The sequence below is a fragment of the Pseudophryne corroboree genome, chromosome 8 (genome assembly GCF_028390025.1).
Source record: "Pseudophryne corroboree isolate aPseCor3 chromosome 8, aPseCor3.hap2, whole genome shotgun sequence".
NCBI classification, from domain to species: Eukaryota; Metazoa; Chordata; class Amphibia; order Anura; family Myobatrachidae; genus Pseudophryne; species Pseudophryne corroboree.
In genome coordinates, this window is record NC_086451.1 from 375,007,611 (window position 1) to 375,020,860 (window position 13,250).

A 13,250-nucleotide genomic window follows, 5' to 3' on the forward strand; every position below is an offset into this window, starting at 1 on the left:
ATGGGAGAGCTGGCTGGAGTGACATGGGAGGGTGCTAGCAGGAGTGACACATGGGGGAGCTGGCTGGAGTGACATGGGGGAGCTGGCTGGAGTGACATATGAGGGTGCTAGAAGGAGTGACACATGGGAGAGCTGGCTGGAGTTACAGGAGAGTGTTGGCTGGAGTGACACATGGGGAAGCTGGCTGGAGTGACACAGCAGGGTCTTGGCAGTAGTGACACATGGGAGACCTGGCTGGAGTGACACGGGGGAGCTGGCTGGAGTGACATGGGGGAGCTGGCTGGAGTGACACGGGGGAGCTGGCTGGAGTGACATAGAAGGGTGCTAGCAGGAGTGACACATGGGGGAGCTGGCGTTTATTATGTGAAAGTGGGTTTTTCAATGGATTTGGCTTAATTTTTTTAATTTTATGTCCTTCTGGCTTTTTCAATGTATTTTATACCAGGGAGGTGGTCTAGCAGGCACAAGGCCACATTAAATTTTTGCATGCGTGCCATCGGCTCGATGTCGGCTCTTTGACTTACCCAACAAGGTTTTTTGGCTCCTTGTCACTGACTGGTTGGCCACCCCTGCAGTAGGCCACTGCTCTACCTACCTCTGTGTCGTCAAGTATACTATCCATCCATACCTGTGGTGCATTTCAGTTTTGCACAGTTTGCTGACCACCAGTATATAATATATAGCAGTACGGTACAGTAGGCCACTGCTCTACCTACCTCTGTGTCGTCAAGTATACTATCCATCCATACCTGTGGTGCATTTTAGTTGTGCGCAGTATATATAGTAGTAGGCCATTGCTATTGATACTGGCATATAATTCCACACATTAAAAAATGGAGAACAAAAATGTGGAGGGTAAAATAGGGAAAGATCAAGATCACTTCCACCTCGTGCTGAAGCTGCTGCCACTAGTCATGGCCGAGACGATGAAATGCCATCAACGTCGTCTGCCAAGGCCGATGCCCAATGTCATAGTAGAGAGCATGTAAAATCCAAAACACAAAAGTTCAGTAAAATGACCCAAAAATCAAAATTAAAAGCGTCTGAGGAGAAGCGTAAACTTGCCAATATGCCATTTACGACACGGAGTGACAAGGAACGGCTGAGGCCCTGGCCTATGTTCATGGCTAGTGGTTCAGCTTCACATGAGGATGGAAGCACTCATCCTCTCGCTAGAAAAATGAAAAGACTTAAGCTGGCAAAAGCTCAGCAAAGAACTGTGCGTTCTTCTAAATCACAAATCCCCAAGGAGAGTCCAATTGTGTCGGCTACGATGCCTGACCTTCCCAACACTGGACGGGAAGAGGTGGCGCCATCCACCATTTGCACGCCCCCTGCAAGTGCTGGAAGGAGCACCCGCAGTCCAGTTCCTGATAGTCAAATTGAAGATGTCACTGTTGAAGTACACCAGGATGAGGATATGGGTGTTGCTGGCGCTGAGGAGGAAATTGACAAGGAGGATTCTGATGGTGAGGTGGTTTGTTTAAGTCAGGCACCCGGGGAGACACCTGTTGTCCATGGGACGAATATGGCCATTGACATGCCTGGTCAAATTACAAAAAAAATCAGCTCTTCGGTGTGGAATTATTTTAACACAAATGCAGACAACAGGTGTCAAGCCGTGTGTTGCCTTTGTCAAGCTGTAATAAGTAGGGGTAAGGACGTTAACCACCTCGGAACATCCTCCCTTATACGTCACCTGCAGCGCATTCATCATAAGTCAGTGACAAGTTCAAAAACTTTGGATGACAGTGGAAGCAGTCCACTGACCACTAAATCCCTTCCTCTTGTAACCAAGCTCACGCAAACCACACCACCAACTCCCTCAGTGTCAATTTCCTCCTTACACAGGAAAGCCAATAGTCCTGCAGGCCATGTCACTGTCAAGTCTGACGAGTCCTCTCCTGCCTGGGATTCCTCCGATGCATCCTTGAGTGTAACGCCTACTGCTGCTGGCGCTGCTGTTGTTGCTGCTGGGAGTCGATCGTCATCCCAGAGGGGAAGTCGGAAGACCACTTGTACTACTTCCAGTAAGCAATTGACTGTCCAACAGTCCTTTGCGAGGAAGATGAAATATCACAGCAGTCATCCTGCTGCAAAGCGGATAACTCAGGCCTTGGCAGCCTGGGCAGTGAGAAACGTGTTTCCGTTATCCACCGTTAATTCACAGGCAACTACAGACTTGATTGAGGTACTGTGTCCCCGGTACCAAATACCATCTAGGTTCCATTTCTCTAGGCAGGCGATACCGAAAATGTACACAGACCTCAGAAAAAGAGTCACCAGTGTCCTAAAAAATGCAGTTGAACCCAATGTCCACTTAACCACGGACATGTGGACAAGTGGAGCAGGGCAGACTCAGGACTATATGACTGTGACAGCCCACTGGGTAGATGTATTGCCTCCCGCAGCAAGAACAGCAGCGACGGCACCAGTAGCAGCATCTCGCAAACGCCAACTCATTCCTAGGCAGGCTACGCTTTGTATCACCGCTTTCCAGAAAAGGCACACAGCTGACAACCTCTTACGGAAACTGAGGAAGATCATCGCAGAATGGCTTACCCCAAATGGACTCTCCTGGGGATTTGTGACATTGGACAACACTAGCAATATTGTGCGTGCATTACATCTGGGCAAATTCCAGCACGTCCCATGTTTTGCACATACATTGAATTTGGTGGTGCAGAATTATTTAAAAAATTACAGAAGCATGCAAGAGATGCTGTCGGTGGCCCGAAGAATTGCGGGCCACTTTCGGCATTCAGCCACCGCGTGCCGAAGACTGGAGCACCAGCAAACAGTCCTGAAACTGCCCTGCCATCATCTGAAGCAAGAGGTGGTAACGAGGTGGAATTCAACCCTCTATATGCTTCAGAGGATGGAGGAGCAGCAAAAGGCCATTCAAACCTATACATCTGGCCACGATATAGGCAAAGGAGGTGGAATGCACCTGTCTCATGCGCAGTGGAGAATGATTTCAACTTTGTGCAAGGTTCTGCAACCTCTTGAACTTGCCACACGTGAAGTCAGTTCAGACACTGCCAGCCTGAGTCAGGTCATTCCCCTCATCAGGCTTTTGCAGAAGAAGCTGGAGACATTGAAGGAGGAGCTAAAACAGAGCGATTCCGCTAGGCATGTGGGACTTGAGGATGGAGCCCTTAATTCGCTTAACCAGGATTCACGGGTGGTCAGTCTGTTGAAATCAGAGCACTACATTTTGGCCACCGTGCTCGATCCTAGATTTAAAACCTACGTTGGATCTCTCTTTCCGGCAGACACAAGTCTGCAGAGGTTCAAAGACCTGCTGGTGAGAAAATTGTCAAGTCAAGCGGAACGTTACCCGTCAATAGCTCCTCCTTCACATTCTCCCGCAACTGGGGGTGCGAGGAAAAGGCTAAGAATTCCGAGCCCACCCACTGGCGGTGATGCAGGGCAGTCTGGAGCGAGTGCTGACATCTGGTCCGGACTGAAGGACCTGCCAACGATTACTGACATGTCGTCTACTGTCACTGCATATGATTCTCTCACCATTGAAAGAATGCTGGAGGATTATATGAGTGACCGCATCCAAGTAGGCACGTCAGACAGTCCGTACGTATACTGGCAGGAAAAACAGGCAATTTGGAGGCCCTTGCGGAAACTGGCTGTTTAGTGCAGCCGCTCACCTTGTCAGCAATCGGCGTACGAGGTTACTTCCAGAAAATGTGGAGAAGATGATGTTCATCAAAATGAATTATAATCAATTCCTCCGTGGAGACATTCACCAGCAATTGCCTCCAGAAAGTACACAGGGACCTGAGATGGTGGATTCCAGTGGGGACGAATTAATAATCTGTGAGGAGGGGGATGTACACAGTGAAAGGGGTGAGGAATCGGACGATGAGGAGGAGGTGGACATCTTGCCTCTGTAGAGCCAGTTTGTGCAAGGAGAGATTGATTGCTTGTTTTTTGGTGGGGGCCCAAACCAACCAGTCATTTCGGTCACAGTTGTGTGGCCGACCCTGTCGCTGAAATTATGGGTTTGTTAAAGTGTGCATGTCCTGTTTATACAACATAAGGGTGGGTGGGAGGGCCCAAGGACAATTCCATCTTGCACCTCTTTTTTCTTTCATTTTTCTTTGCATCATGTGCTGTTTGGGGACTATTTTTTTGAAGTGCCATCCTACCTGACACTGCAGTGCCACTCCTAGATGGGCCAGGTGTTTGTGTCGGCCACTTGGGTCGCTTACTTAGCCATCCAGCGACCTTGGTGCTCCTCTTTTTTTTTATCTTTGCATCATGTGCTGTTTGGGGACTATTTTTTTGAAGTGGCATCCTGTCTGACACTGCAGTGCCACTCCTAGATGGGCCAGGTGTTTGTGTCGGCCACTTGGGTCGCTTAGCTTAGTCACACAGCTACCTCATTGCGCCTCTTTTTTTCTTTGCATCATGTGCTGTTTTGGGACCATTTTTTTGAAGTGCCATCCTGTCTGACACTGCAGTGCCACTCCTAGATGGGCCAGGTGTTTGTGTCGGCCACTTGGGTCGCTTAGCTTAGTCATCCAGCGACCTCGGTGCAAATTTTAGGACTAAAAATAATATTGTGAGGTGTGAGTTGTTCAGAATAGACTGAAAATGAGTGGAAATTATGGTTATTGAGGTTAATAATACTATGGGATCAAAATTACCCCCAAATTCTATGATTTAAGCTGTTTTTGAGGGTTTTTTGTAAAAAAACACCCGAATCCAAAACACACAAAAAAATTTCAGGGAGGTTTTGCCAAAACGCGTCTGAATCCAAAACACGGCAGCGGAACCGAATCCAAAACCAAAACACAAAACCTGAAAAATGTCCGGTGCACATCACTATTTAAAAATAAAGTTTTTGTGAATGCACTGGTTGGGGGTAACCGGGTGAGCAGCAGGGGGTAGGGGGGTACGATCGCACATCCCCGCCCCCTCTCGTCAGGCAAGGAAAGAGACGACACTACTGCAGCTGCTTCTCTCCCCAGCGCAGCACACAGCAGCGTGTGTTCTGCGCTGGGGAAAGACTGCTGCAGCAGTGTCCTCTACATTGGGGAAGGGGGAGCAGTGGGACCTTGGCACAAACCCCCGGCCCCCTCCAACAGGCCCGAAAAAGAGTACCTGCCCCCTCTCTGCGCCACTGGTGACCAGTGTTCTATACAGAAAGAAGTTTTGACAGTACCTTGCCAGTACAACTACTTTCACAGATGCTCTACGTTATCTCCAGGTTCCTGCTTTGCTTTCTGTACTTCAGGGTTTGCACCAGTGTTCCTACACAGGATATTCTGTTAACCTGTATCAGTGTCCCTACACCGGATATTGTGCTTCTCTGCCTCAGTATTCCTACAATGGATCTTCTGCTAGCTTACATTAGTATTCTTACACTGGATATTCTGCTTACCTGCATTAGTATTCCTATACTGGATATTCCGCTAACCTTCATCAGTGTTCCTACACTGGATATTCTTCTTCTCTGCCTTAATGTTCCTACACTGGATATTCTGCTAACCTGCATTAGTGTTCCTACACTGGATATTCTGCTAACCTGCATCCGTATTCCTATACCGGATATTCCATTAACCTGCATCAGTATTCCTACCCTGGATATTCTGCTAACCTGCATCAGTGTGCCTATACTGGATATTCTGCTAGTTTACATCAGTATTTATACAGTGGATATTCTGCTGACCTGCATCAGTGTTCCTACACTTGATGTTCTGCTGACCTACATCAGTGTTCCTACACTTGACATTCTTCTACCAGCTTTAGCATCCCGATCTTCAAATGCTTACATAGGGGCAATTGTGTTACTTCACTCAAGTGCCTACACCTTGTTAATTCCCTCTGCACAGCTTCTACCATTCCTTCTGGCTGCAATCCAGCTGCAGAGTTCTCAGTACTGCAGCAGAGCATCTCCATTTAACCCTATTGGTCTGCATGAGGAACAGCATCATCAGGCCTTCAAACTTCACTAACATACCAGTTCATACAGCTAGCCCAAGGGATCCAGCCTTCCTAGTGTCATGACAGATGTTCTCTGTATTGTAGTTCCTGGAATGCTCTATGTATTATAAGTTGATCACTAGGATGTTCTCTGTAATGTATGGTGGTCACTAAGTTGATCTCTGTATTGCATATAGGTATCTGGGATGCTTCAGTGTTTATTGTGCTGCCCTCTAACATAATGTGGCTAGGGATAGGGTTATGTTAATCCGGCCTACTTTTGTGTTGGCCACACCTACAGTTAATTTGGTCCCTCCCATGTGAGGACACGTTCAGAAAACGTCTTTTTCCAGGGCAACTCTAAGTTCCCAGTAAGCCCCTGCATAGGGTTCACTCTGCATCATCCCCAAAAGCAAAAAACTTGAAGGGGACTTTTAAAATATTCAGACTGATTTTATTTTGATAAAACAAATGCGCGACTGTTCAATATCTGTGTATGATTTTATGTATATGGGTTAAAACGTACAATCTGTCTTATGTTGACATTTGTTTTTCCACTTACTATAAATAGTTACTGTATGACACACTTTGTAGACCAGATAACAAAATATATTTACAACAAACTATAGATTTCACAGGCTTCATAGTTACAAGAAAGGCTTAATAATGAAAAAAAATAAGAAACTGTCATGAAACACAGTGTAACCATGCCCCTAAGACAGTACGATCATGACTGCTTTACCACACACAGCACATCCACATGGAGCCCTTGATGATCATGACTACCTGAGAAAGTGTGTTAATGCCGCAGGAGCACTGGCGTATCTATAATGGGCTTATATAGAGAAAGGTTGCAGACACCAAAGAGCGCTCTTAAGATACAACAATAACCTTGTAAAAGGTGGTGTAACAATCACATACACACAGAACATAAAGAATAATAATCACCCTATATCATTTTTCAAAGGGTAAGCAGGTATAGAGTCCTCTGATCCCCTGATGAAGGACTTAAAGACTGAAACGCGTTAACTGTCGCTTCCCGCTGCTTGGATTATAAGGACCTGGAGATGCTGTGGTGGTATTCCCTGGATGCAACCTCTTTATCTGGAATTGGGGTAATCTTCCATTTTAAGGACATCAAGGTCAGTCCAACGCCGAGCTATGTGCCTTTATAAGGACTCTTTTGATATGCTGGTTTAACCTGCTCATATTGTATGTGCAATGTCAAATTAAAACCACACTTTTTAAAGGATTACTGCACTATCTTTGTTCTTATGTGTTTGTCATCAACCATACTCTGCTGAACATTGCGTGGAAGGTGGACACATTCTATTTACAGATCCTATACTAAGGATAAAGAAAATCTAAAGAGGATCAGAGGACTCTATACCTGCTTACCCTTTGAAAAATTATATGGGGTTATTATTCTTTATGTTCTGTGTGTATGTGATTGTTACACCACCTTTTACACGGTTACTATTATATCTTAAGAGCACTCTTTGGTGTCTGCAACGTTTCTCGATATGAACACGATTATTTAGAGTGTTTTGGATGTACACATGTGTTGCACACACAACATCTGCACTTTTGATTTAATTGCCCACTGATTTCAAAATTTCTTTCTATTGTATCTATAATGGGCGCAGTGTGTACTGTGTACACTGTGCACACCGGTCTGATTGACCCATATAAATGCAGTGAACAGATGACTGATTATCTGAATATGTGAGCCAAATTAAAAAAAAAAAAGAAAGAAAAATCTACATATATAAATTCGGAAGCCCTCACTCACTCACTCACTCACTCACTCACACACTCACTCAACACTAATTCTCTTACTTCCCGATATGTTAGGAAGCTGAAATGTAGCATATGTATTCTTCAGGTGGGAAATAGGAAAACTACGTAATCAGAATTTTAATAAGCCTCCCATAAGGGGATGAAAAGGGGGTTGACATGATGACGTAATCACCGATGCGTGGCTTGCATTGCGTGAACGATAACGGCCAAATGGACAAAATTTGGATTGCACATCCAATGTCTAGAACTGAATAAACTACAAAAATGGTCCTGTCACTTTTTACCGTATCTGCTATGGGTGCTCCCCGGGTAACGCCAAGAACCATGGATTAATATTTACTTACATTAAGACGTCTCAAATTTACATCTCTATAGATTTAGCACATTTTTAACACTTATTTATATTTACAACCGTGAAAATCAGAAACTCCTGTGTGAAGAACAGCTAGTGATATAATAAAGTAATAGAGTGTCATTCCATATCTTAGCACCATGGTGAAATAATCAGTATGTTTCCAACACCAAGCATAAATCCAAACTAATGTTATTTTGCTGTCACTGTTGCTCGTTGGGAATACGTTCACGGAATACACTCACGGAGATACCGCAATGTCCGCATTAATAGTATTCTTGATTAATCTACGAGCCCTTTTCAATTTCCAGCTGTTACTTCTCATTTGGCATCCTACTTCAAGATTGGTTGTATGTATTGTCATGAAGCAAGGCAATAAGAAAAAAACAGGCAAGTCTGCCCATTAACTTTCATAAAATTAATTTGTTATATAAAATACTATTACATTTGATATGCTATAAAAAGTCAGTATATGCATAAATCTAGTAGTCTCTCCTGCAGTGAGGTCATTTCTTATACAGGATCCAATGTGAATTTCCAGGACAGTCTTGCCAAATACATCCACATTCGTATTCAGGAAGGGATAACTGTCACCGTTGGAGTCTCACCCTACGCGTTTCAACTTTACCTGTTTTCATGCGAGTATCTTGAAAAGTAATTTTCTAATAATGATGATTGTGTGCGTTCACCTTCCAAATGAAACAGGCTCTAGTTTGAACATGATACAGCAAAGTGGCTTCATCCAGCATTGGTCTTTAATACACCAGACTGTAAACTCACTGGTGGGTAGATATACCCCTGCCATTCGCATTCATGTCTATATTTAATCTACCACGTATGTACTTGCTTTGTGTATGCAGTGGCACTGAGGAGGAGGGGGGGGGGGGGGTACTAGGGTACTAATTACCTGGTTGCCTTTTTAACAAATAAGGTTCAAGATAAAAATCAAAAGTTGAAAATATCAAAAGAAGGGTGCTTCGGATATGACTCTCCAATTTATATTGATGAACAAATTTTGAAGATAAGGCCTCAGATTGGGCTGTGAAGCAGTAAAGAGAGAGCAATAGTCTCCTTGATAAATGGCCCACTGCACCTGGTATTCTCAGGTGGTTTCCCTTCCAAGTACTAACCAGGCCTTACCTGCTTAGCTTCCGAGATCGGACAAGATCGGGCATATTCAGGATAGTATGGCCGTGGGCCGTTGTGACAGGAGGAAGGAAGGCCACTTCTGCTTTCCGTACTGAACATAAATCAGGGTTGAAAACAAACTGATAATGTTTTTCCAGATGAGAGAGTGTATAGACTAAGACACTTCTGCTGTATGTTGTAACAGTTAGATATTCACTGGTTAGAGCATGATGTCCCAACCAGAGTAACTGTCAACTAGATGAGAGAGTGTGGAGAATGGATGAAAAGAATGAGTTGCGGATTTGAAAAGATGAAATATGAAAGCAATTATTGCTTTCATATTTCATCTTTTCAAATCCACAACTCATTCTTTTCATCCATTCAGTTTGTTTTCAACCCTGGTTGAACTATCTGGTTACTTAGTATACACAATGAATTTCAAAGTAGGTAGCAGTCAGTTTTTGAGATTACTGTTCCATATGGTGTGAATTACCTCCAGTATAATGTAACAATGTGGACTCTCCATTATTAATATATAGCACAAAGTAACTTTGGATGTAAAGAATGCCACTCACTGTAATATATGAAGAAAGGTGAAATCCAATACCAATTGTACATGCGCCTGGATCCGTGCTCCGGTTGGAAGTGGACCCCCAAATGGGTGACTGCAATTGGTGTCAGATAGTACGCCCACGTAGGGCCAATTGCAGATGCCGCTGGCGGTAAGTGGCTACTGGTCACGCTACTGTGCAGTGATTGGTAATGGTTACCCAGATCTCACTCCTGATGTCGGTCGGAGGATTGCTTGCACATTAACAGGAGGCGGGCACTTGCATCCATGGCTGTGCTGAATACCACGTTGTTTGCTATGTAGCCGTGCGCTTCTAAGTGCATTCGTGACTGAACAATGTAGGAGATGAATGTTAACACTTTTATGGGGATACGGTCATTAGGTCGACCACACTTAGGTCGACAGTCATTAGGTCGACCACTATTGGTCGACATGCATTAGGTCAGCATGGACACTAGGTTGACACGGTCATTAGGTCGACATGGAAAAAGGTCAACATGAGTTTTTCACATTTTTTTAACTTTTTCATACTTTACGATCCACGTGGTCTACGATTGGGAATAGTAACCTTGCCCGAAGCATGGTGAGCGAAACGAGCCACAAGAGAGGACACATTGCACTAATTGGGGGTCCCCGTCACTTTACAAAGAAAATGACACCAAAAAAAGTTTAAAAAAAACTCACGTCGAACTTGTTCATAGTAACATAGTAACTAAGTTTGAAAAAAGACAATTGTGCATCGAGTTCAACCTATTTGTGGTCTCCTATGCAGTCTTATTATAGGACTAGTTATTTTTATGTTAGGACTAGTTATATTAACTATAATGCGTGCCTACGCACCATAACCCTGAATATCTTTATTCATGTCGATCTAATGGCCATGTCGACCTAGTGACCATGTCGACCTAATGCATGTCGACCTAATGACTATCGGCCTAAGTGTGGTCAACCTAATGACCCATACCCACTTTTATGCCGGGTAATTAGTGCAGTGGCCACGCTGGTGCTTTGGTATGGGTGGTAGTCTTCCACGGGTTAATGCACAATAAGCCTGTGTCCTTAACGCATTTCAGCACCAGCAGGGCGTCTTTCTCAAAAGGCAGGACTTAAAAAAAATCTAGCCTGACTCGCACAAAATTGCGCTCTTTGCGCTCCTCGCAGGCTATTACATTTAGCACCATGTTTGCAAAAATTAAAAAAACGTGTATTGATATAAAATCACGATGTGTAATATCAGTCACAATAAAAAGTGCAAAAATGCTGTGTACTCATAATAAGTCAGTCACAAGGTACAGCAGGCGGCCCACAAGGTACAGCAGCCAGCCCACCTGCTGTACCCTGTGACTGACTTATGGGCTGAGATGTAGTGATGTCCGAGTTCAGAGACCATGCGAGATGCTGGCCGATCTTGGATGTATTTTTAAAGGGATAATCATGTACAAGGCTAAAAGATGCCTTGTACATGATTGCCCCTTTAAAAGACGTCCGAGTTCAGCAGGCATCCTGCACGGCTGCCGAACTCGGACTTCATTGCATCTCACCCCTGATGAGTATAGAGCATTGTTGCACTTTTCATTGTGACTGATAATACACTTTGTGATGTTATAGCAATACACGTTTTTTAATTTATTCAATATAATTATAAAAAAATATATAACTGATGGCTGTGTGTTATGGATAATTGCTCCTTATAGCACTACTAATCACCTCTGTATCTTTGTGAGTTACTTAGTCAACCAATGCCATCGACGCCTCAGGGCAGATTTTACGTCTTTATTTTTCAGGCTGTAGATGAGTGGGTTAAGCATGGGGACAGCAGCTGTGTTAAACAGAGAGAAAAGCTTGTTGGATTCCAGGGTGTCCTTGGATGCTGGTCTCATGTATTGGTAGATAAGGGTCAGGTAGAGAAGAATGACCATTGTGATGTGTGAGGAACATGTATAGAAGGCTTTCTGTTTCCCAGAACGGATTCGTAGTATGGTCTGGATAATGAAGGCATAAGGGATGAAGGTGAGGAAAAAGGGGATGGTGGCAAGAAAAAGTCCACAAATAAACATCAAAAATTCAGAGAGTGAGGTATCATTGCATGAAAGTTTTACTAGTGGAACAATGTCACAGAAGAAGTGATTTATTTCTTTTGTTTTATAACAAGTAAATCTGGATATCAAAATAATATGAGGTAGTGATTCTAAAAAGCCCAGTGCCCAGCAGGCACCTGCCAGCACAGCACAGACACCAGGGCTCATTACTGCAGAATAACGCAATGGGTTGCAGATAGCAACATAGCGATCATAACTCATTGCTGTCAATATAAGCAGTTCATTGCACACTAGGGATGTGAATACGAACATCTGAGACATACATGCTGGTACAGAGACTGTTTTATCCCCTGTTAGGAAGCTTATAAGGATCTTATGCAATGTGACTGTGCTGTAGGACATGTCCATGATAGACAGGTTACTCAGAAAGAAGTACATGGGAGTGTGGAGCTGAGGGTCCAGCCAGACCAGTAGTAGAATGGTCATATTACCAGCCAGAGTGAAGAGATAAATGATAAGAACCAGGAGAAAGATGGGAAGCTGAAGCATTGGAACATCTGAAATCCCCCGCATAATAAAATATGTGATCATTGTCTGATTTCTGACATTCATTTAACCAGCTCAGCTTGCTATCTGAAAGAGGAAGGATTACTGATTTAACTCTACTATACAACATTAGCATCTAAGGACTTACAGCTGTGTATGAGTCAAGTTGTCAAGCAACCTGGGTATCTGTAAAAGAAAAGATTATTGCGGCCAGAAAGTAAGTGAGCACACACACACACACACACACACACACACACACACACAATTATGTTGTTCCAGCAATACTCTGTCTTTATTAGGCATACATGGGTTTATATAGCTTCTTCATTGCTTATCATATCATATTCATAGCATGCATAAGATTTTTCCAAAAGTATTGTCAAAATCACATACACACTAAGTTTTACTTGTATTAGCAGCAGGGGGCAGCATTGCTTACATTATTAATAAATGACAACTAACTTCTAGACTTTTCTACTGTCCCTGAGAACATGCAGATAGTAAAATTCCAACCATTATTATTATTATTATTATTATTAATATCCTTTATTTATATAGTGCCACAAGGGATCCGCAGCACCCAATAACAGAGTACATAAATAACTAAGCAAAATAGGAAAACAGTGACTTATAGTTGAAGACAATATAGGGAAAGTACAAGGGAAATAAACATAGCTACATCAGCAGACGAAACTGAAATAAATATCAGTGTGGTAGAAAACCGAGGGATTTGGTGCCGTTGAATATGGTTTCAATAAGAGAAGGATAAGCACATGAGGGAAAAGGGCCCTGCTCGTGAGAGCTTACATTCTAAACCATTCCATTTGCTACATTTGTATATCTCTGAACCTGCAAACAATAGGCACTC

General features: G+C 43.6%; 1 protein-coding gene and 1 pseudogene across 1 annotated transcript; both read right to left on the reverse strand.

Moving 5' to 3' along the window:
• Nucleotides 1-9,179: 9,179 nt before the first annotated feature.
• Nucleotides 9,180-9,297, reverse strand: LOC134950046 (5S ribosomal RNA; annotated as a pseudogene).
• Nucleotides 9,298-11,521: 2,224 nt separating this feature from the next.
• LOC134949860 (olfactory receptor 8D1-like) lies at nucleotides 11,522-12,448 on the reverse strand. The gene has a single exon (XM_063938564.1). The coding sequence runs from the start codon at nucleotides 12,446-12,448 to the stop codon at nucleotides 11,522-11,524; it is 927 nt and encodes a 308-aa protein (XP_063794634.1).
• Nucleotides 12,449-13,250: the final 802 nt, after the last annotated feature.